This window comes from Bombina bombina, chromosome 2 (genome assembly GCF_027579735.1).
Source record: "Bombina bombina isolate aBomBom1 chromosome 2, aBomBom1.pri, whole genome shotgun sequence".
Lineage (NCBI taxonomy): Eukaryota > Metazoa > Chordata > Amphibia > Anura > Bombinatoridae > Bombina > Bombina bombina.
Window position 1 is genome coordinate 561,598,528 of NC_069500.1, and position 26,014 is coordinate 561,624,541.

At 38.8% G+C, this 26,014-nt stretch overlaps 1 protein-coding gene across 1 annotated transcript in view; it reads right to left on the reverse strand.

Moving 5' to 3' along the window:
• Positions 1-26,014, reverse strand: part of DAPK1 (death associated protein kinase 1) — a 492,700-nt gene that overhangs the window by 50,538 nt on the left and 416,148 nt on the right. The window contains 2 exon segments of the mRNA XM_053702428.1: positions 7,865-8,062; positions 13,318-13,506. Coding sequence (XP_053558403.1) covers positions 7,865-8,062; positions 13,318-13,506 — 387 coding nt within the window.

Genomic DNA, 26,014 nt, shown 5'->3' on the forward strand with positions numbered 1-26,014 from the left:
ATATGGCCAGCTTTGCTGGGACTCTTTGCCATTTCCTGTTGGGGAAGAGATATTCCCACAAGTAAGGATGACGCCGTGGACCGGACACACCAATGTTGGAGAAATGGGCTATATAAATAGATCATCTACAAAACATATATGCAAAGAAAAAATGTAATGAAAAACATAATTTATGTAAGAACTTACCTGATAAATTCATTTCTTTCATATTAACAAGAGTCCATGAGCTAGTGACGTATGGGATATACATTCCTACCAGGAGGGGCAAAGTTTCCCAAACCTTAAAATGCCTATAAATACACCCCTCACCACACCCACAAATCAGTTTAACGAATAGCCAAGAAGTGGGGTGATAAGAAAAAAAGTGCGAAGCATATAAAATAAGGAATTGGAATAATTGTGCTTTATACAAAAAAATCATAACCACCACAAAAAAGGGTGGGCCTCATGGACTCTTGTTAATATGAAAGAAATGAATTTATCAGGTAAGTTCTTACATAAATTATGTTTTCTTTCATGTAATTAAGAGTCCATGAGCTAGTGACGTATGGGATAATGACTACCCAAGATGTGGATCTTTCCACACAAGAGTCACTAGAGAGGGAGGGATAAAATAAAGACAGCCAATTCCTGCTGAAAATAATCCACACCCAAAATAAAGTTTAACAAAAAACATAAGCAGAAGATTCAAACTGAAACCGCTGCCTGAAGAACTTTTCTACCAAAAACTGCTTCAGAAGAAGAAAATACATCAAAATGGTAGAATTTAGTAAAAGTATGCAAAGAGGACCAAGTTGCTGCTTTGCAGATCTGGTCAACCGAAGCTTCATTCCTAAACGCCCAGGAAGTAGATACTGACCTAGTAGAATGAGCTGTAATTCTCTGAGGCGGAATTTTACCCGACTCAACATAGGCAAGATGAATTAAAGATTTCAACCAAGATGCCAAAGAAATGGCAGAAGCTTTCTGGCCTTTCCTAGAACCGGAAAAGATAACAAATAGACTAGAAGTCTTACGGAAAGATTTCGTAGCTTCAACATAATATTTCAAAGCTCTAACAACATCCAAAGAATGCAATGATTTCTCCTTAGAATTCTTAGGATTAGGACATAATGAAGGAACCACAATTTCTCTACTAATGTTGTTGGAATTCACAACTTTAGGTAAAAATTCAAAAGAAGTTCGCAACACCGCCTTATCCTGATGAAAAATCAGAAAAGGAGACTCACACGAAAGAGCAGATAATTCAGAAACTCTTCTAGCAGAAGAGATGGCCAAAAGGAACAAAACTTTCCAAGAAAGTAATTTAATGTCCAATGAATGCATAGGTTCAAACGGAGGAGCTTGAAGAGCTCCCAGAACCAAATTCAAACTCCAAGGAGGAGAAATTGACTTAATGACAGGTTTTATACGAACCAAAGCTTGTACAAAACAATGAATATCAGGAAGAATAGCAATCTTTCTGTGAAAAAGAACAGAAAGAGCGGAGATTTGTCCTTTCAAAGAACTTGCGGACAAACCCTTATCTAAACCATCCTGAAGAAACTGTAAAATTCTTGGTATTCTAAAAGAATGCCAAGAAAAATGATGAGAAAGACACCAAGAAATATAAGTCTTCCAGACTCTATAATATATCTCTCGAGATACAGATTTACGAGCCTGTAACATAGTATTAATCACGGAGTCAGAGAAACCTCTATGACCAAGAATCAAGCGTTCAATCTCCATACCTTTAAATTTAAGGATTTCAGATCCGGATGGAAAAAAGGACCTTGTGACAGAAGGTCTGGTCTTAACGGAAGAGTCCATGGTTGGCAAGATGCCATCCGTACAAGATCCGCATACCAAAACCTGTGAGGCCATGCCGGAGCTATTAGCAGAACAAACGAGCATTCCCTCAGAATCTTGGAGATTACTTTTGGAAGAAGAACTAGAGGCGGAAAGATATAGGCAGGATGATACTTCCAAGGAAGTGATAATGCATCCACTGCCTCCGCCTGAGGATCCCGGGATCTGGACAGATACCTGGGAAGTTTCTTGTTTAGATGAGAGGCCATCAGATCTATCTCTGGGAGCCCCCACATTTGAACAATCTGAAGAAATACCTCTGGGTGAAGAGACCATTCGCCCGGATGCAACGTTTGGCGACTGAGATAATCCGCTTCCCAATTGTCTACACCTGGGATATGAACCGCAGAGATTAGACAGGAGCTGGATTCCGCCCAAACCAAAATTCGAGATACTTCTTTCATAGCCAGAGGACTGTGAGTCCCTCCTTGATGATTGATGTATGCCACAGTTGTGACATTGTCTGTCTGAAAACAAATGAACGATTCTCTCTTCAGAAGAGGCCAAAACTGAAGAGCTCTGAAAACTGCACGGAGTTCCAAGATATTGATCGGTAATCTCACCTCCTGAGATTCCCAAACTCCTTGTGCCGTCAGAGATCCCCACACAGCTCCCCAACCTGTGAGACTTGCATCTGTTGAAATTACAGTCCAGGTCGGAAGAACAAAAGAAGCCCCCTGAATTAAACGAAGGTGATCTGTCCACCACGTTAGAGAGTGCCGAACAATCGGTTTTAAAGATATTAATTGATAAATCTTCGTGTAATCCCTGCACCATTGGTTCAGCATACAGAGCTGAAGTGGTCGCATGTGAAAACGAGCAAAGGGGATCGCGTCCGATGCAGCAGTCATAAGACCTAGAATTTCCATGCATAAGGCTACCGAAGGGAATGATTGAGACTGAAGGTTTTGACAGGCTGTAATCAATTTTAGACGTCTCTTGTCTGTTAAAGACAGAGTCATGGACACTGAATCTATCTGGAAACCCAGAAAGGTTACCCTTGTTTGAGGAATCAAAGAACTTTTTGGTAAATTGATCCTCCAACCATGATCTTGAAGAAACAACACAAGTCGATTCGTATGAGACTCTGCTAAATGTAAAGACTGAGCAAGTACCAAGATATCGTCCAAATAAGGAAATACCACAATACCCTGTTCTCTGATTACAGACAGAAGGGCACCGAGAATCTTTGTGAAAATTCTTGGAGCTGTAGCAAGGCCAAACGGTAGAGCCACAAATTGGTAATGCTTGTCTAGAAAAGAGAATCTCAGGAACTGATAATGATCTGGATGAATCGGAATATGCAGATATGCATCCTGTAAATCTATTGTGGACATATAATTCCCTTGCTGAACAAAAGGCAATATAGTCCTTACAGTTACCATCTTGAACGTTGGTATCCTTACATAACGATTCAATAATTTTAGATCCAGAACTGGTCTGAAGGAATTCTCCTTCTTTGGTACAATGAAGAGATTTGAATAAAACCCCATCCCCTGTTCCGGAACTGGAACTGGCATAATTACTCCAGCCAACTCTAGATCTGAAACACAATTCAGAAATGCTTGAGCTTTCACTGGATTTACTGGGACATGGGAAAGAAAAAATCTCTTTGCAGGAGGTCTCATCTTGAAACCAATTCTGTACCCTTCTGAAACAATGTTCTGAATCCAAAGATTGTGAACAGAATTGATCCAAATTTCTTTGAAAAAACGTAACCTGCCCCCTACCAGCTGAACTGGAATGAGGGCCGTACCTTCATGTGAACTTAGAAGCAGGCTTTGCCTTTCTAGCAGGCTTGGATTTATTCCAGACTGGAGATGGTTTCCAAACTGAAACTGCTCCTGAGGACGAAGGATCAGGCTTTTGTTCTTTGTTGAAACGAAAGGAACGAAAACGATTGTTAGCCCTGTTTTTACCTTTAGACTTTTTATCCTGTGGTAAAAAAGTTCCTTTCCCACCAGTAACAGTTGAAATAATAGAATTCAACTGAGAACCAAATAATTTGTTTCCCTGGAAAGAAATGGAAAGTAGAGTTGATTTAGAAGCCATATCAGCATTCCAGGTCTTAAGCCATAAAGCTCTTCTGGCTAAGATAGCCAGAGACATAAACCTAACATCAACTCTAATAATATCAAAAATGGCATCACAGATGAAATTATTAGCATGCTGGAGAAGAATAATAATATCATGAGAATCACGATTTGTTACTTGTTGCGCTAGAGTTTCCAACCAAAAAGTTGAAGCTGCAGCAACATCAGCCAATGATATAGCAGGTCTAAGAAGATTACCTGAACATAGATAAGCTTTTCTTAGAAAAGATTCAATTTTTCTATCTAAAGGATCCTTAAACGAGGTACCATCTGACGTAGGAATGGTAGTACGTTTAGCAAGGGTAGAAATAGCCCCATCAACTTTAGGGATTTTGTCCCAAAATTCTAACCTGTCAGGCGGAACAGGATATAATTGCTTAAAACGTTTAGAAGGAGTAAATGAATTACCCAATTTATCCCATTCCTTAGAAATTACTGCAGAAATAGCATTAGGAATAGGAAAGACTTCTGGAATAACCGCAGGAGCTTTAAAAACCTTATCCAAACGTATAGAATTAGTATCAAGAGGACTAGAATCCTCTATTTCTAAAGCAATTAGTACTTCTTTAAGTAAAGAGCGAATAAATTCCATCTTAAATAAATATGAAGATTTATCAGCATCAATCTCTGAGATAGAATCCTCTGAACCAGAAGAGTCCAAAGAATCAGAATGATGGTGTTCATTTAAAAATTCATCTGTAGAGAGAGAAGATTTAAAAGACTTTTTACGCTTACTAGAAGGAGAAATAACAGACAAAGCCTTCTTTATGGATTCAGAAACAAAATCTCTTATGTTATCAGGAACATTCTGCACCTTAGATGTTGAGGGAACTGCAACAGGCAATGGTACATCACTAAAGGAAATATTATCTGCTTTAACAAGTTTGTCATGACAATTATTACAAACAACAGCTGGAGGAATAGCTACCAAAAGTTTACAGCAGATACACTTAGCTTTGGTAGATCCAGCAGGCAGTGGTTTTCCTGTAGTATCTTCTGGCTCAGATGCAACGTGAGACATCTTGCAATATGTAAGAGAAAAAACAACATATAAAGCAAAATAGATCAAATTCCTTATAAGACAGTTTCAGGAATGGGAAAAAAATGCCAAACATCAAGCTTCTAGCAACCAGAAGCAAAAGAAAAAGGAGACTGAAATAATGTGGAGACAAAAGCGACGCCCATATTTTTTGGCGCCAAATAAGACGCCCACAATATTTGGCGCCTAAATGCTTTTGGCGCCAAAAATGACGCCACATCCGGAACGCCGACATTTTTGGCGCAAGATAACGTCAAAAATGACGCAACTTCCGGCGACACGTATGACGCCGGAAACGGAAAGGAATTTTTGCGCCAAAAAAGTCCGCGCCAAGAATGACGCAATAAAATGAAGCATTTTCAGCCCCCGCGAGCCTAACAGCCCACAGGGAAAAAAGTCAAATTTTTGAGGTAAGAAAAAATATGATAATTTAAAGCATAATCCCAAATATGAAACTGACTGTCTGGAAATAAGGAAAGTTGAACATTCTGAGTCAAGGCAAATAAATGTTTGAATACATATATTTAGAACTTTATAAATAAAGTGCCCAACCATAGCTTAGAGTGTCACAGAAAATAAGACTTACTTACCCCAGGACACTCATCTACATGTTTGTAGAAAGCCAAACCAGTACTGAAACGAGAATCAGTAGAGGAAATGGTAAATATAAGAGTATATCGTCGATCTGAAAAGGGAGGTAAGAGATGAATCTCTACGACCGATAACAGAGAACCTTATGAAATAGACCCCGTAGAAGGAGATCACTGCATTCAATAGGCAATACTCTCTTCACATCCCTCTGACATTCACTGCACGCTGAGAGGAAAACCGGGCTCCAACTTGCTGCGGAGCGCATATCAACGTAGAATCTAGCACAAACTTACTTCACCACCTCCCTTGGAGGCAAAGTTTGTAAAACTGATTTGTGGGTGTGGTGAGGGGTGTATTTATAGGCATTTTAAGGTTTGGGAAACTTTGCCCCTCCTGGTAGGAATGTATATCCCATACGTCACTAGCTCATGGACTCTTGCTAATTACATGAAAGAAACATACTTACCGAAAGACACCCATCCACATATAGCAGACAGCCAAACCAGTACTGAAACAGCTATCAGTAGAGGTAATGGTATATAAGAGTATATTGTCGATCTGAAAAAGGGAGGTAGGAGATGAATCTCTACGACCGATAACAGATAACCTATGAAATAGATCTCCTGCAAGGAAAACCATAAAGTCAATAGGTGATACTCCCTTCACATCCCTCTGACATTCACTGTACTCTGAGAGGAATCAGGCTTCAAAATGCTGAGAAGCGCATATCAACGTAGAAATCTTAGCACAAACTTACTTCACCACCTCCATAGGAGGCAAAGTTTGTAAAACTGAATTGTGGGTGTGGTGAGGGGTGTATTTATAGGCATTTTGAGGTTTGGGAAACTTTGCCCCTCCTGGTAGGATTGTATATCCCATACGTCACTAGCTCATGGACTCTTGCCAATTACATGAAAGAAACCTAAAATGAGTGTTCTTGGTTTATTTTGTGACAGAACTTCACTGAAGAACATTTTATAAGTAGAAAACAACTAGTGTCTGAATGAAAAGCCAACAGCAGCCTTCTTTGTTACTATTTAACTTCTGCAAGTTTTAAGTTGACATAACATGAAAACATAATTGTATGAATCATACAAGCTTTATATATTTTTATGGGCGAGTAATAAAATGTGGAATTTGACATCTTGTTTAATGAATATCAGAATGCAAGTGTCCGTGTTTTCTCTGGAAATAAAACCTCATAAAAAAAACAAAATAAAAAACAAAATAAAGCTGCATTTTTTGATAAAAGTTGCTGACCATTACCTCAGATTTCAAAAGGATGAAAATCAGGGGGCTGCACATCAAAAGTGCTGGGGCACTGTTATATTTTATTACATAAGACATTAAAGGGATAGTCTAGTCAAAATGAAACTTTCATGATTCCGATACAGCATGCAATTTTAAGCAACTTTTTAATTGACTCCTATTATCAATTTTTATTCTCTCTCTTGATATCTTTATTTGAATGTAAAGCTTAAGAGCTGGCCCACTTTTGGTTCAGGACCTGGGTAGCACTTGCTGATTGGTGGCTACATTTAGACACCTATCAGAAAGCGCTACCCAGTTGCTGAACCAAAAATGGGCCGGCTCCTATGCTTACATTCCTGCTTTTTCAAATAAAGATACCAAGAGAACAAAGAAAAATTGACAATAGGAGTAAATTAGAAAGTTGCTTAAAATTGCATGCTTTATCTGAATCATGAAAGATTAATTTTGACTAGACTATTCCTTTAATTTAATATTCATAAATATTTATTATCATCATTTGAGTTTTTGGATAAAATATAGAATGTATTTGCCATTTATGTATTTCCCGTTACTACATTATTGAATGCTGATACTTTTAAGTTGTTATCTTAGTACATATGGATATTTTTTTTAAAGTCAGAAATAAATAAAATCATCTTAAACACAAAGTCTCACAACTAGCATACGCCTCTGCCACTCCAGATGGATGCCTCCCCTGATTGGCCATATCCTGATCTCGAGCAGCTGGGTGTACAGGTGTTAAACAATGAGGGGCTGATCACAATTCTTTATCTAAAAAAACTATCAATAAACTTTGTATTGTGAATTGATTGACCCCTTAGTGTCAATTTGTTTTTGAATAGAGCAATAAATAAATACAATAAAATAATAATAAAAAGATAAAAATACAGAAACAGGTTTATGCTTTAAGAGAGTAGCAACTTTTAAGTTGCATGTAAAGTTAAAAAAAAAAAAAAAAAAAAACCAACAGAAGTAATAATATGAAAAAAATAATAATAGACCACACCCCTTATGAACATACCTATAGGTTCCTCCACTGGAACAAGGGATTTTAAAAAGTTAAGCCAGAATATCACTTGATTAAGCTGAATTTCATAAGGTTCTTCAAGACTAAAAACCACAATGTGAATGGACGTGGGGTCATTTGCGGCAAAATAATCATAGCTGCAATAATATGTAGGATTTCCAGAGAACTCCCAGACACTGAAATCACCAACCCCTGCAATGAGAAGATATGATCAAATGAATAAACACAAACATTACTTAGAACAGAAGAAGTCACATCAACTATAAACCATGAACAATAATATTTAAACCACTGAATATCATTTTATGTTACTGGGATAATAGCCATGATTCTTCATAGGGATCTATTTGTTGAAAAACAGTGTGCATTTATATTAAAACTCAAGTACTTAAAGGGACAGTCTAGTCAAAATTCAACTTTCATTATTCTGATAGGGCATGCAATTTTAAACAACTTTCCAATTTACTTCTATTATCTAATTTGCTCAATTCTTTAGATATCCTTTGTTGAAGAAATAGCAATGCACATGTGTGAGCCAATCACACAAGGCCTCTATGTGCAGCAACCAATCAGCAGCTAATGATCATATCTAGATATGCTTTTCAGCAAGTGATATCAAGAGAATGAAGCAAATTAGATAATAGAAGTAAATTAGAAAGTTGTTTAAAATGACATGCTCTTTCTAAATCATGAAAGAAAAAAAATTGGGTTTCATGTCCCTTTAAAGTGATAGGAAACCCCAAGATTTTCTTTCATGATTTGGATAGAACATACAATTTTAAACAACTTTCTAATTTACTTCTATTATCAAATTTGTTCATAGTCTTGTTATCCTTTGCTGAAGGAACAGCACTGCACTACTGGCAGCTAGCTGAGCACATCTAGTTAGCAAATCACAAAAGACAAATGTGTGCAGGCCCCAATCAGCAGCTAGCTCCTCCTAGTTTAGGATATGTGCATATTCTTTTTCAACAATGGATACCAAGAGAATGAAGCACATTGGAAAATAGAAGTGATTTTAAAAGTCTTTTAAAATTACATTCTTTATCTGAATCCTGCAAGTTTAATTTTTACTTTTCCATTCCTTTAAAACAATAGATAACCATGATTTAGAAATAGCTGAAATGCATTTAAATCATTTAAAAATATATATATATCAATTCTCAATCTCCAACTTGGGTTTCAAATCCTCAAACTTCTATATAACATATTAAAGTAGCAAGTTTGTATTGGTATGAAAAACGCTACAGGGTCTCTAGTGTAAATAATTCCACCTACAGAGTCAGTCTGAGATAAGCGCTAGTGCTAATTTGTTTATCAACTAGAAAAACTAACACATGAACTATAACTCTTTTTCAAATTCCATAGATTGGTACAGTAAGAAATCTTTTATAGTCATATTGAAAAATGTCATTTTTTTCACACGTTAAAAAGTACTGAACGGATTAAAAATTAGAAGCTTCAAAACAGCATTGGAGTGCAGAACAGTTTAGTCAAAATAACATTTTCATGATTCAAACAGAACATGAAATTTTAAACAACTTTCCAGTTTATTTCTATTATCTAATTTGCTTCAATCTCTTAGTATTGTTTGCTAAATTAACAGCAATGCACTACTGGAAGCTAGCTGGACACACCTGGCGAGTCAATGACAAGAGGCATATATGTGCAGCCACCAATCAGCAGCTTGCTCTCAGTGCTGCATCTGAGCCTGCCTAGGTATGTTCTAACTAAATCATTAAACGTTTAACTTTGACATTACTGCTAAACCATTGCAGCAGGTGCATCTGGATTTTTTTTTATAATCTATATTGCGTAACGTTGACAGCAGTCTTTTCAGCAAATCAAGGCAGTTCTCGTATTTATTGAATGAACTACAGCTTTTTGACAGCACATATTTATTGCCAAATTTACAGTTTTTATAACCTCAAAAGACATTATTATTATTATTATTTTCTATATTATACCCACAAGAAAGATATTTTGTATTCTGCCACTAGGTGGAAACAGCTACTAATTTGTGTGTGATATAAAAGGTCACAAACTAATACATCTTTAGTTGTTTCATGAAAGCCAAACCAGAGGTGAAATGCTGAAATATAGTCCTATGTAGAAGCTTTTATGTACAGTAGCACAATAACTCTTGGTAAATATTATTCCCTTATATACTGTACCTACTTGTTTGCCCTCTTGATAAGAAGTATCTTAAAATAAGTTTAAAAAGCAGCAGAACTATAATATTATAATGTATCTTTTCATTCTGTATAGCTGCCCAAATCTGTGTAATGCGATTGTTAAAATTACATTTAACCCCTGTTCTTTTGTTTAAGACTGAGATGTTCCACACTCTCTAAAAGGCCAAAAAAGCAAATTCTGTTACTTGCAAATGCTGCAAATCTGGTTTAGGTAATTTGTAGCGTTTTGAAAACCGAAGTTACAGATTTTGTTATTTGGCCTTTCTAGGGAGCTTGGGACAAAGCACAATTTTTACACAAAAATAAGATGTGTTGAATTGCTTTGATGCGCATGACGAGCTGTTCTTGTCACGTGCACCGCGGCTTGTGTGATGAGTCGTTCTAGTTATGCAGGGGATTGACGATCAGAGACTGATTTTGGTGATCCCCTGCACTACAGACCAGGAATCATTGCTGGTCTAGTAAGTGATCTCCCAAGCTTTCTATTGAAGTGCCGTTTGAGGCGATATCACAAAGGTGCCAATGTAGCTGTATAGGAGTTTGATGGTGGCAGTTTATTCCAACCCTTTATCTCAGCTCTATTAACAGCTGCAGATGATCACGACCTCTCTCATTTGAAAGAGAATCGCCACAAAACCCCCAAATAATAAAAAAAAAGTTAGCATAAAACAGGGTTTTAATGGAGAAGGGTATATTTAGATACACACAAAAAATCTGGGACACGAGATCTAAAATGTTTTCAGATCCCCAATAAAGTTTTTTTGTTTTTTTTAAATGCCAGACAAGTTCCTTTTTAAAAAAACAAAAGAAACAAAACCCCCACATACTTTTTATCTGCATAGCCAGGTATTTCTACTCCAGCATAAAGAACCCTCTATTTTTATTACAAGCCACTGAATGGGCCCATCTTTTAAATTTAGATACCCTTGAGAACAATTAAGCAGCAACAGTAGTCACCTGGATATTGTCAATATTTACTAAAATCTTAACAAAAATATGCACATTTTTAAAAACATTTTCCATTGTAGACTTCTCACGTGCAATGAAATTTAAATATAATAATGGTATATTTTGAATCTGCTAACCGTCTTAGCAGCGAAGGGGTTAATGTCCGTTTAACAACTAAATATGCAGGGAATAAAATATATCAACATTTGTATTCAAATGTTTAAAAGCTTAAAGGGACATGAAACTCAATTTTTTTCTTTCATAATTCAGATAGAGATATGTGATTTCCAATTTACTTCTATTATCCAATTTGTTTTGTTCTCTTTGTATCCTTTGTTTAAAAGTATACCTTGGTAGGCTGAGGAGCTACTGATTGGTTGTTGTCCATATATGCCTCATGTTATTGGCTTACCTAAAGAGTTCAGCATCTCTCAGCAGTGCATTGCTGCTTCTTCAACAAAGGATAGCAAGAAAATGAGGGATAATACAAGTTAATTGGAAAGTTGTTTAATGCTGTGTCCCTTTAAGCATTCATTTCTATTACCTATTTATTTATTTCATTAAATACTTAATGATTATGATGACTCAATAGTGCCAGATTATTACGCACACAATTAGTCACTTAAAAAGTAGAATTTAAAAAGGTAACCTATGTTATTTTACAGCGAAAACTTATTCAGTAGTTTAGGGGTTTTGTACTTAAAGGGACAGTCTAGTCAAAATTAAACTTTCATAATTCAGATAGGGCATGCAATTTTAAACAACTTTTTAATTTACTGTTATCTACAAATTTGCTTTGTTCTCTTGGTATTGAAATCTAAACCTCGGTAGGCTCATAAACGGATTCCTAAGCCCTTGAAGGCCGCCTCTTATCTCAGTGCATTTTGACAGTTTTTCACAGCTAGAAAGTGCTAGTTCATGTGTGCCATATAGATAACATTGTGCTCACTCCCGTGAAGTCAGCACTAATTGGCTGAAATTCAAGTCTGTCAAAAGGACGGATATAAGGGCCAGTCTGCAGAGGCTTAGATACAAGGTAATCACAGAGGTAAAAAGTATATTAATATAACCGTGTTGGTTGTGCAAAACTGGGGAATGTGTAATAAAGGGATTATCTATCATTTTAAACCATAAAATTCTGAAGTAGACTGTACCTTTCAAGGTTTAAAAAGAGCATGCAATCTTTGCTGAAGAGTAAACCTAGGTAGGCTAATAGGAACTCAGTAATGTGCATAAGTCTTTAGCACTCTATGGCAGCAATGTTTATAACAAAGTATAACTTTGCAACAAAACATTGTTGCACAACCTGCTACCATAGAGCGCTAAAGACAGATGAAACCTATGAGCCTATCTGTGCTTACTCTTTAGAATTGATAACAAATTAAATTTGATAACAGAAATAAATTGGACAGTTGCAATTTGCATGCTCTGTATGAAGCATGAACTTTCAATTTTAACTTTACTGTTGCTTTAAAGAGAACATATTATGCAAACACTGAAGACTTACTTATTAGAAACAATAAAAGTGCCAGCAGAAAGTATTGCTTTATCCCTTAAGGGACAGTGTACAGTAAAATTGATGTTCCCTTTATTTGTTTACAATGACTTGTTATACCTACTGCAGAGTTTTAAATGTATGGGTTTAGGTGTATTTTGTATAGGAAATAGCTGTTTGTTAATGGAAACCACAGCCGAATCAAAGGGACTGAGGCTGCAGGGAGAACATACGTAATTCGCTTATTTTTCTATAATTATACAAATTCATTATCTTTTCTCTCTAAAAACAGTGAAAACACTAATTAAAGAGAACAATGGAAAATAAAATTTTAGTATCTCTGCCCAACCCCCCACTGGGAACATGATTTTTAATATTGCCTGTTAAAATCATGTGGTTGATTTTGAGACAGATGAAACATTAAACCTGTTGCAAAGTTTTTTTTACCCCCCAAGATTTAACAGCACATATGTATAACTTTATTCATGATTTGTTAAAAAGATATTGTAATGCCAAATGTTAATGCTCTAATTTATTAAACACATAGGTAAAGTCGTATGGGGGGGGGGGTGTTACAAGCCTTATAGCTACTGAGCAGAAGAAAAAAAAGGCTAGCAAATCAGAAACGACAATCTCATAACCCAGCTCCCAAATGGAATTTTACCTATGTATTTAACCCACAGCTATTCAGGATCAGTAATGAAAACTGAAATGTGCTAACAAATTAGATAATGTATTTATGCATCAGAATGTCTATTTAAGTAGCGCTGGTGTCTTTTTAATGAGTAAACTGACAAATAGAAACATACCGTTCACATTGGCATTCTGGATATCAATAGCTCTGGTGGATTGCTCATCGGTGGAACAGTGAGGGTGATTGGACGGTGAGACAAACACCTCAAGTACCCCTTTAGTTAAGCCTGGCTCAAACATCATGCTGCGGCTCCTCACACTGACATTCTCGCAGCCAGGGTAGAGGTCAGAGATGCTCACTGAAACTGCAACACCATAAAAAAGCAGGGTTAGAAATCATGGTGAATAAAGGAAATATCTTAACTCTTATATCTGGTGCTATATTCCATTTATTATCATGCCTGTATTGTCTTCAAATCGCCAGAAATACAGTAGCTATGAGCTCATTTCATACATTATTCTCCCCCTTAAGCACTTACACATACCCCTTCCTCATTATGATAGATTGACAGCACATAAAAAATGAACTAGCAATGCACAGTTATACTAACTACATATTTCAACCATTTGTTTACTTTAGCCAGTTTTTAATTTGAACACAATACCTTGCTTAATTAAAGTGATGGCATTGTTTCTATCTTCTTAGCAAAATAATGAACGAACTTTAGCTAACTAGACAACCACAGGGCTAAATATAGAGAGCATAATTTCAAGAAGAAAGTGTGAAATAAAAAAACACCAAGGTTAGTCCCCTGCAAAGGGCAGACATATGCAGTACTATATACTATAAGATTTATTAAACTAAGATTTACAATATATTCCTTGCTAACAATCAACAGAATGAAAAGATTCTTTGGGTGTTTGAAATATTTTTCGCAGAGAACAGTATAATCATTAAACTCTCTGCAGGACTTGAAAATCTCTCTCATAAATATAACGCATGCAAGATTGTCTAAAAATGAAGGACCACTATCTAAAATGATGGAAAACAATGTACACAAAACCAGAAGTTAACAAAAATCCCACTGCACTACATATATTGATATGAATTCAGTGCAGACTTTTCAACAGTGCTTATTCCTGCAATTTCCTATGAGATCAGCATTTTGTAATAGAAACACAGGGAGTGTTAGGTTCAGCAATATGTTATTTACTTCCAGGTGACTCCAAATTGAGTTCTCTTTCATACAGAAAATATATGGAAGAAAGACCGAATAACTGTCTAGCAAAATTGGTCCACTGATAAAACAATCAGAAATACAAGAAAAGGTAACTAGACTGAAAGAAAGAACAGAAAGCCTAGAAATAAGAACATAATGGTACACATTACCAAAAACAATTGAGGACAAACTGACCTCACAGAATAGTCTGAAATTTGTCCATTTCAATAGTAGGAACTAAAGAAAACAAAATTTATGCTTACCTGATAAATGTATTTATTTCTTGACATGGTGAGTCCATGGATGATCAATTACTGTTGGGAATATCACTCCTGGCCAGCAGGAGGAGGCAAAGAGCACCACAGCAAAGCTGTTAAGTATCACTTCCCTTCCCACAACCCCCAGTCATTCAACCGAAGGAAAAGGAGAGAAAGGAAATAACACAAGGTGTAGAGGTGCCTGAGGTTTATATAAAAAAAACTGTCTGAAAACAGGGAGGGCCCTGGACTCACCGTGTCAAGAAATAAATACATTTATCAGGTAAGCATAAATAAATTTTGTTTTCTTTCTTAAGACACGGTGAGTGCACGGAATCATCAATTACTGTTGGGAATCAATACCCAAGCTAGAGGACACAGATGATGAGGGAGGGCAAGACAGGTAACCTAAACAGAAGGCACCACTGCTTGCAGAACCTTTCTCCCAAAAGAAGCCTCAGCCGAGGCAAAAGTATCAAATTTATAGAATTTAGAAAAAGTGTGCAAAGCAGAGCAAGTCGCAGCCTTGCAATATGTTCCACAGAGACCTCATTCTTGAAGGCCCAAGAAGAAGAAACAGCCCTAGTGGAATGAGCTTTAATTCTCTCAGGAGGCTGCTGTCCAGCAGACTCCTATACAAAACGAATAATACTTCTCAACCAGAGAGAAGAGAAGTGGCAGAAGCTTTCTGTCCTATAAGTTTCCCAGAAAAGCAAACCAACAATGCATTAGACTGACGAAAAACCTTAGTCGTCTGCAAAATAGGATTTAAGAGCCCGCACAACAAACGTTCTTTAAGAGAAGTATTAGGACAGAGAGAAGAAACCACAATTTCCTGAGTAATATGTCTGTCCGAAACAACCCTAGGAAGAAAACCAAACTTTGTACGAAGAACTGCCTTATCTGCATGAAATATGAGATAAGGAGAATCCCACTACAAACAGAGATCAGAAACCCTCCGAACAGAAGAATAGCAGTAAGAAAGAAAACCTTCCAAGGTAACTTAATATCTATGGAATATCTATGGAAAGCAAAGGCTCTAACCGGGCCTGTTGCAAAACTTTAAGAACAAGGTTAAGACTCCAAGATGGAGCAACAGATTTAAAAACAGGCCTGATTCTAACCAGGGCCTGACAAAAGGATTGTAAATCCGGCATGTCCGCTAGACTCTTGTGTAACTTGAAGGTACTGACAGACAACCCCTACTCCAGACCTTCCTGGAGAAAAAGATAAGATTCCTAGGATCCTGACTCTACTCCAAGAGAATACTATAGACTTAGACCAATAAGATATGTACACCATACCTTATGGTAAATCTTTCTAGTGACAGGCTTATGAGCCTGAAGCCTGGTCTCAATGACCGATTCATAAAAAACCACGCTAAACCACACTAAAATCAAGCATTCAATCTCCAAGCAGTCAGCTTCAGAGAAACGTGACTTGGATGAAGAAAGGACCCCTGTAGTAGAAGGTCTTTCTCAGAGGAGATCTCCAAGGAGGTAGAGAGACAACATCAATACTAGACCTGCATACAAGATCCTGTGAGGCAGGAGCTATTAGAATCACAGACGCTCTCTCTTACTTGACCCAAGCGATGATTCGTGGAAGGAAAGCAAACTGAGGAAAGAGATATGCCAACCTTAAGTTGCAAGGAACTGCCAGAGCATTTATCAGAAAGGCCTGAGTATCTCAAAGAAGGAGGCGTGGCCAAAAACGGCGCTGAAAGGAAGCTTTGTTACGTTACCAACTCTCCTCTATGTAAGAGGAATTATCTGTCAAAAGCATAGATTAAGTGCTAAAAATTAGTACACTGGCACCCTTGTGCCGCTTCCACTCTGTTCCATGCTGAAGCACTTCTAAAAACAAAGCAGGAAAATCAAAGTGAAACCACAATGTGTGCTCAGTCCCTTCTAAGACAGCAGCACAGCCCCTTAGGAATGGCACCATACGCACTTTCTCCCCTGACCTAGTCACTTCAGACCACTCAGACACTAAAAAGGGTCTGCCAAAATACAGAATAAAAGTACTAAAATTAGATCTGAGCCCCAAGGTGGTTAACTCCTTCTTTGCTATGAAGGAGATTAACCCCTACGTCTCATGATTAATGTGCCTGCACACTGCCCTAAGCATCCATAAGGATCTGTCCCACTAACAGCAGAGGGTCCTTAACCCCTTCAGTGCCAGCCTTCTAGCCCCAGAAGAACAAAAGGCACTTACCTGCATTCTAGTCGTCCGGCAGTCAGACGACTCACAAAGTATGAGAGGATGCCGCTCCTCACAGAGACTTGTGTAAAAAGAAAGACAGACAGAGTAAACCTACTCAGGCTTTCTATACCATGGCAGCAACATGTTAGGAAAACGCAGCAAAGCACACTTTACAAGTTCCTAACTGCTTTAAAGCTACCACAGCCCTGTTGAATAGACTAATGTGGAGTACAGCTATACCCAAATTGTGATGGAAGATCAGAGCAATCATGTCCTGGCTTCAAAATAAAAAAATCTTTATAGAAGAATCTTAATCATGACACCTAATTACTTCACCTCCTCCTTGCACTAGAGGCAAAGAGAATGGGGGTTGTGGGAAGGGAAGTGATACTTAACAGCTTTGCTGCTCTTTGCCTCCTCCTGCTGGCCAGGAGTGATATTCCCAACAGTAATTGATTATTCCGTGGACTCACAGTGTCTTAAGAAAGAAACGTGTATAAGGTTTCGAGATCAGAATAGAACCAAAATTCCCCCTACTTCCTATCTACAGTTGTGCTCATAAGTTTACATACCCTGGCAGAATTTATGATTTCTTGGCCATTTTTCAGAGAATATGAATGATAACACTTTTTTTTCACTCATGGTTAGTGTTTGGCTGAAGCCATTTATTATCAATCAACTGTGTTTACTCTTTTTAAATCATATTGACAACAGAAACTACCCAAATGACCCTGATCAAAAAGTTTACATACCCCAGTTCTTAATACTGTGTATTGCCCCCTTTAACATCAATGACAGCTTGAAGTCTTTTGTGGTATTTGTGGATGAGGCTTTTTATCTTCTCAGGTGGTAAAGTTACCCATTCTTCCTTGCAAAAAGCCTCCAGTTCCTGTAAATTCTTGGGCTGTCTTGCATGAACTGCACGTTTTGAGATCTCCCCAGAGTGGCTCAATCATATTGAGGTCAGGAGACTGAGATGGCCACTCCAGAACCTTCACTTTATTCTGCTGTAGCCAAAGACAGGTCGACTTGGCCTTGTGTTTAGGATCATTGTCATGTTGGAATGTCCAAGTACGTCCCATGCGCAGCTTCCGGGCTGATGAATGCAAATTTTCCTCCAGTATTTTTTAATAACATACTGCATTCATCTTGCCATCAATTCTGACCTACTTTCCTGTGCCTTTGTAGCTCACACATTCCCAAAACATCAGCGATCCACCTCCGTGTTTCACAGTAGGAATGTTGTACCTTTCATCATAGGCCTTGTTGACTCCTCTCCAAATGTAGTGTTTATGGTTGTGGCCAAAAAGCTCAATTTTGGTCTCATCACTCTTGTCTCTCTGCTGTTTGGTGTATTGTAAGCGGGATACTTTGTGGCATTTGCGTAGTAATGGCTTTCTACTGGCGACTCGACCATGCAGCCCATCTTTATTCAAGTGCCTCCTTATTGTGCATCTTGAAACAGCCACACCACATGTTTTCAGAGAGTCCTGTATTTCACCTGAAGTTATTTGTGGGTTTTTCTTTGCATCCTGAACAATTTTCCTGGCAGTTGTGGCTAAAATTTTAGTTGGTCTACCTGTAGGGTTGCCGCCTCAGCCATGTTTTCCTGGACACTTATGACTTACACATGCTGCAGGGTGTGCAGGGAGGAACATGTATTGTGTTTCTGGACAGCACTATTCATATTCCTCCCTGAACACCCTGCAGCATGTGTAATTTATAAGTGTTCTGTATTTTAAGGGACGGGTGGCAATCCTATCTACCTGACCGTGGTTTGGTTTCAACAGAACACCTCATTTTCCACTTCTTGATTAGAGTTTGAACACTGCTGATTGGCATTCTCAATTCCTTGAATATCTTTTTATATCCCTGTTTTATACAGTTCAACTACCTTTTCCCGTAGATCCTTTGACAATTCTTTTGCTTTCCCCATGAATCAGCATCCAGAAACGTCAGTGCAGCACTGGATAAAAGATGCAAGGGTCTGTCAGGAGTCCAGAAACTCATTAACCTTTTATACACACACACTAATTACAAGCAAACAGATCACAAGTGAGGATGGTTACCTTTAATAGCCATTCAAACCCCTTTGTGTCAACTTGTGTGCATGTTATCAGGCCAAAATCACCAGGGTATGTAAACTTTTGATCAGGGTCATTTGGGTAGTTTCTGTTGTCATTATGATTTAAAGAGAGTAAACACAGTTGATTGATAATAAATGGCTTCAGCCAAACACTAACCATGAGTGAAAGAAAAGTGTTATCATTCATATTCTCTGAAAAATGGCCAAGAAATCATAAATTCTGCCAGGGTATGTAAACTTATGAGCACAACTGTACACACACACACACACACACACACATATATACACATATATATATATATATACACATATATATATATATATATATATATATATATATACACACACACACACAAACTATAAATGCTCAAATTAAAGCTATAGATTGTCTAAAATGAAAAATAAAGATCCTTACCAATAGACACTTAAAGGTCCACTCAATGCAGTAGAATTACATAATTAACAAGTGCATAATGAAAAGACAACAATTTAACATTTAATCTGAATTTCAAATAAGCAGTAGATTTTTTTTCTGACAAATATATTGTTTCTCCCATTTTACGGCCCCCTGTATCATGTGACAGGCATCAGCCAATCACAGACTAGTATACAAATAGAGTGTGAGCTTGTGCACATGCTCAGTAGGATCTTGTTCCCCAGAAAGTGTGTATATAAAAAGAAACTGCAAAATTTGATATAATGGAAGTAAATTGGAAAGTGTATTAAAACGGCTGCTCTTTCTTAATCATAAAAGTATATTTTGACTTGAGTGTCCCTTTAAACATATCAGCAGATATTATGGAATATGAGTATATTGTAGATCCATAGAAGGAGGCAAAAGACAAGTCCCTGCAACCAATTATGGAGGATCTGTGACAGATTTCCCATGAGGCAAAAAAAAGAGCCACAAACCATACCAATGTATCTGACAAGCACTGTACTCTAAAGGGAAACCAGGCCTCAATATAGACTGAGAACCCATCTCTTTGAAGAATCAAATGCACATCTTCATTCTTTAACAACCTCCAGCAGAGGCAAAGTAAAGACTGAGGTACCTGTGAGGTGGGAAGGGTTTTTATAAAATTCTTGGGGTTTGAGACTCTGCCTACTCCTAGTGGTTAGGAAGAAATTCTAAGGAGTCATAGATCGTGGACTCTCACCACCTGTATGAAAGAAATTAAACTTTCATGATTCAGAATGAGTATGACATTTTAAACAACTTTTCACTTTATTTTGATTATCTAATTTGTTTCATTCACTTGGTATCCCTTTCTGAAAAGCATACCTAGGTAGGCTCAGGAGCCACAATGCACTCCTGGAAGCTAACTGCCGATTGGCAGCTGCACACATATGCTTCTCGTCAATAGATGTGTTCATCTCGCTCTCAGTAGTGTATTGCTCCTCTTTCAACAAAAGATACCAATAGAATAAAGAAAATAGTTTAAAATGCTATGTTCTGTTTGAATCATGAGAGAGAAAAAAAATAAATGTATGCTTACCCGATAAATGTATTTCTTTCCGGATATGGTGAGTCCACAACATCGTCAATTACTAGTGGGAATATCATTCCTGGCCAGAAGGAGGCGGCAAAGAGCACCACAGCAAAGCTGTAAAGTATCACTTCCCTTCCCACAATCCCCAGTCATTCCACCGAAGGGAAATGGAGAAAAAAAGGAGTAACACAAGGTGTAGCGGTGCCTGAGATTTAGTTAAAAACAATTGCCTTTAAAACTAAGGGTGGGGTCGTGGACTCACCATATCCGGAAATAAATAAATTTATCAGGTAAGCATACATTTTCATTTCTTTCCTAAGATATGGTGAGTACACAACGTCATCAATTACTAGTGGGAACCAATACCCAAACTAGAGAACACAGATGACTAGTAAGGGACAAGACAGGTAGACCTAAACGGAAGGCACCACCGCTTGAAGAACATTTTCTCCCAAAAGAAACCTCAGCCGAGGCAACAGATTCAAAATTAAAATTTTTTGAAAAAGAATGCAGATAAGAACCAAATTGCATACAAAGAGAGAAGCGCTCTACCAGGAACGAACAACAGCCCAGTGGCTTGTTCTATGGAGATTTACCACCCGGAAGCAGCCTCTTTTAGACCAGTGTGCTTTTCACAGAAGAAAACTTTCCTGAAGTATATCAGTCTGATCCCGCCAAGTAAGGTCAGTCCAGCCCCGAAATACCAGGCAATTCTCCTCTGAACAAGGAACATGACAACCCCAGACGATCGTTTCGGCCTCCTATGGGCCTCGTCAGTGAGGTGCAGCCACATTCCTCTAAGCACACTGGGCAAGGAGTCCACGTCTGGTTTCCCCCATCACCCATAGGGAGACTTCCCCAGGGTCATAATAATTTGCATACAAAGAGAGAGGAGAATTGCCTGGTATTTCGGGGCTGGACTGACCTTAATTGGCAGGATCAGACCGATATACTTCAGGAAAGTTTTCTTCTGTGAAAAGCACACTGGTCTAAAAGAGGCTGCTTCCGGGTGGTAAATCGCCATAGAACAAGCCACTGAGCTGTTGTTCGTTCCTGGTAGAGCGCTTCTCTCTTTGTATGCAAATTATTATGACCCTGGGGAAGTCTCCCTATGGGTGATGGGGGAAACCAGACGTGGACTCCTTGCCCAGTGTGCTTAGAGGAATGTGGCTGCACCTCACTGACGAGGCCCATAGGAGGCCGAAACGATCGTCTGGGGTTGTCATGTTCCTTGTTCAGAGGAGAATTGCCTGGTATTTCGGGGCTGGACTGACCTTAATTGGCAGGATCAGACTGATATACTTCAGGAAAGTTTTCTTCTGTGAAAAGCACACTGGTCTAAAAGAGGCTGCTTCCGGGTGGTAAATCGCCATAGAACAAGCCACTGAGCTGTTGTTCGTTCCTGGTAGAGCGCTTCTCTCTTTGTATGCAAGAACCAAATTGCAGTCTTGTAAACTGTTCCACAGAAGCTTCATTGGTGAAGATTCAAAAAGAGGAAACCGCCCTCGTGGAATGAGCCGTAATTCTCTCAGGAAGCTGCTATCCAGCAGAAAAGAGAAGTATCAGTAGCTCTCTGACCCTACGTTTTCCTGAGAAACACAAACAGGGCAGAAACTGGCGAAAATCTTTAGTCGCCTGTAGGTAGAATTTTAGAGCACGCACAACAAATTGTGCAACAAACATTCCTTATGAAAAGGATTAGGACATAGAGAAAGAACAATTCTATCTAAAACCACTGAAGGAAGAAAAACCCAACATCGAACGAAAAACCACCTTATCAGCATGAAAGATAAGGTGACCACACTGCAAGCAGAGTTCCAAAACTCTATGAGCAGAAGAGATAACAAAAGAAACAAAGCCTCCAAAGATAAAAGCTTAATATCTATGGAATGCAAAGGCTCCAACGGAGCCTACTGTAAGAATTTTAAGAACAAGGTTGAGGCTTCAAAGAGGAGCAACAGACTTAAACACAGGCCTGCTTCTGACTAAGACCTGACAAAAAGAAAGAACATCTGGCACATCCGCCAAAATTTAGTGAAACAATTCCTTCTCCAGACCTTCCTGGATAAAGGACAAATCCTAGGAATCCTGACCTGACTCCAAGAGTAGTCCTTGGATTCACACCAATAAAGGCATTTACTCCATACCCCATGGAAAGTTGCGAACCTGAATCAAGGTCACAATGACCATGCTTAGAAAGAACTAAGCGGTCAATCTCCGAGCAATCAGCTTGAGAAATCTGGATGAAGAAATGGACTCTATGATATAAGGTCCTTCATCAGAGCAACCTCCAAGGTGTAAAAAGATGACATCTTCTCTAGGACTGTATACCAGGTCATACGAAGACACACAGGAGCTATTAAAATAACCAATGCTCTCTCCTGTTTAATATGAGCAATGACTCATGGAAGGGGAGCAAACAGAGAAAATAGTCATGCTAGACTAAAAACCCAAGAAAAACGCCAAATCAGCTATCAGGGCGGCCTGCGGATCTTATGTGAACCGTACCTTGGAAGCTTGGCAATCTGCCGAGACGCCATCAAAACCAACTCCAGCCCCCCCCCCCCATTTCAGGGTTACCCTGGAGAACATCTCCAGATGGAGAACCCACTCCCTCCCCGGGATGAAAATTCTGTCTGCTCAGGAAGACCTTTTCCTAGAATGTGAATGGCAGATAGACAGTCATTGTGAGCTACTGCCCACTGAACAAAGCTAAGCCATCTCCTTCATGGCCAAGGAACTCCGTTCCTCCCCGAGCCACTGAGGAGATAGTATCCGACTGGAGCCTGATAAACCGGCTAAGGACAACTGAGAACAAACCCTCAGAGTATTGAAAATCGATTTCCGCTCAGAGATGTTGATGGGGAGAGTAGCCTCCTCTTGAGTCCAAAGTCCTTGCACCTTTAATGAGTTCCAGACTGCTCCCCAGCCCAGTAGGCTGTATGTCCGTGGTCACAATAACTCAGGAATGTCTCCAGAAACATGCGCCCTGAGACAGATACTCCTGAGAAACCACCACTGAAAAGAATCTCTAAAAGATGAACCAGATCAATCCTCTGAAAGAGATCCAAATGGTAACCACTCCATTGACTGAGCATGATAACGGCAGAGCTCTCAAATGGACTTGAGAAAAGGGATGACGTCCCTGGGACCCTCAGACCAATTACCTCCAAACATTAGGCACTGAAAGTGAAAGGAAAATCATCTACAGCTGAATTCAAACTCCTAACTTCGGTTACAAGATGGCTAAACCATCTACCAGACCACTATAGCTTGCTGTTGGCCAAACAGCAGACTGTAGAGAGAGGTAAGAGAAAGAAAACTATGATTGTCTGACCTCTGTTAGAAAATGTAGAAAAAACAAGGTCTCTAGAAAGAGTTTGCTCTTAGAAAGGATGAGGCCTGAACCATATAATGTTCAGGAGGGCACCCCTGCAATCCTCCAAGACCTAAAGAGTCTTTCAAGGAAGACTAATCTCAGAAACTTGAGAAGATCCCAAATAATGAGAACAAGAAGATACATATCCTTCAGAAGTATGGTCGTCATGAACAGACCCTCTTGAATCAAAGAAGAAAGAGCACTACTTTGAAGGACTGTACTCTGAGAAACTCGAAACAAAAACCTAGATCCCGTTCTCTGAATGGGACTGGAACTATCACTCCCAGAAAGGAATGTCCTGAACCTAGTTCAAGAACGCCTCTCATTATACCTGGACTGCAGATACCCTAGAAGGTGAAATCTGCCTCTGGGAGGAAAAAGCTTAGATTGCTACCCCGTGAACCAAAACTGGTTGGGATTCCAAAAGACTGGACTAACACTGCAGAAACAGTGAAAAGAAGACTTTCCTCTAGTCTATTCCACTTGACGTGTGGAAGAAATAACTTTTTCCACCTGAAAAATGTAGCTATTAATTCTGCCAGACCAGGTCCAAACAAGGTCTCACCCTTGTAAGGAAGCGCCAGAAGCTTAGATGATTTGGAGGTAAAATTAAATATAATCCAAATATTGATACATGTCTTGGTCAAATCAGATATTGAACTTACATCTGCAGTATTATAGAGCCAAGGCTGTGTCACTAAGCCACAGATATGCTTCTCAGCTTACCAAAATTTCAGCCACAACGCCCCTATGCTAATACAGCAAGTCTAAATAGACAAGGCATCACTCTAGATGAACAAATAAACCTCCAGCTTCTTATTCATGAATCTGTAGAGGAACAAATATCCTCTATAGGGATCGAAGTACTCCTAGCCTTAGTAAAAAAGCTCCCTTCCACCTAAGGCATATTAATGGAGTCAGCAACAGGAAAATACTTTAAAGGACGGGAGAAAAACATAAATAATGCTTACCAGATAATTTCCTTCCTTCTGTATGAGGAGAGTCCACGGCTTCATTCCTTACTTGTGGGGAGATACAGAACCTGGCCACCAGGAGGAGGCAAAGACACCCCAGCCAAAGGCTTAAATACCTCCCCCACTTTCCTCATATCCCAGTCATTCTGCCAAGGAAACAAGGAAAAGTAGGAGAAATATCAGGGTATAAATGGTGCCAGAAGAACAAAACAAAATTTAGGTCTGCCCCTTCGAAGAATACGAGCGGGGGCTATGGACTCTCCTCATACAGAAGGAAAGGACATTATCTGGTAAGCATAATTTATGTTTTCCTTCTTAATATATGAGGAGAGTCCACGGCTTCATTCCTTACTTGTGGGTAACATATAACCAAGCTCCAGAGGACACTGAATGAACAGGAGGGTAAAAGTAAGACGGACCCTAATCTGAGGGCACCAGAGCCTGCAAAACCCTTCTCCCAAAAGCTGCTTCAGCAGAAGCAAAAACGTCAAATTTCTAAAATTTAGAAAAGGTATGTAAGGAGGATTAAGTAGCCGCCCTACAAATCTAATCCATAAAAGGCCTCATTCTTAAAGGTCCAAGAGGAAGCCACTGCTCTAGTTCAATGAGCCTTAATCCTCTGAGGAGGCTTATATCCTGCTGTCTCATAAGCTAAGCGAATAATGCTCCTCAACCAAAAGATAAGTTAGTGGACGAGGCCTTCTGCCCCCTACACTTCCCAGAACAGACAACAAACAAAGAAAAAGACTGTCTAAACTCCTTTGTAGCCTGAAGATTGAACATCAAGGACCGAATCACATCCAAATTATGAAGTAAGGAGGATTAGGACACAAGGAAGGAACCACAATCTCCTGATTGATGTTGCGATCTGAAACAACCTTAGGAAGAAACCCATTACGAAGAACAGTCTTATCAGCATGAAATACTAGGTAAGGAGTCTCACATTGCAAGGCAGCCATTTTAGAGACTCTGCGAGCTGAAGCAATGGCCAGTAGAAAAAGAACCTTCAAGACAGTAATTTAATATCAACTACATGCTTAGGCTCAAACGGAGCCTTCTGCAAAACTTTAAGAACAAGATTTAAACTCAAAAGAGGAGCGCTAGATATAAACACAGGCCTGATTCTAGCCAGAGCCTGAACAAAAAACTGAACATCTGGAAGCTCAGCGAGCCTCTTGTGCAGTAAAACAGATAGGGCCGAAATCTTTCCCTTAAAGGAACACTGAACCCAATTTTTTTCTTTCGTGATTCAGATAGAG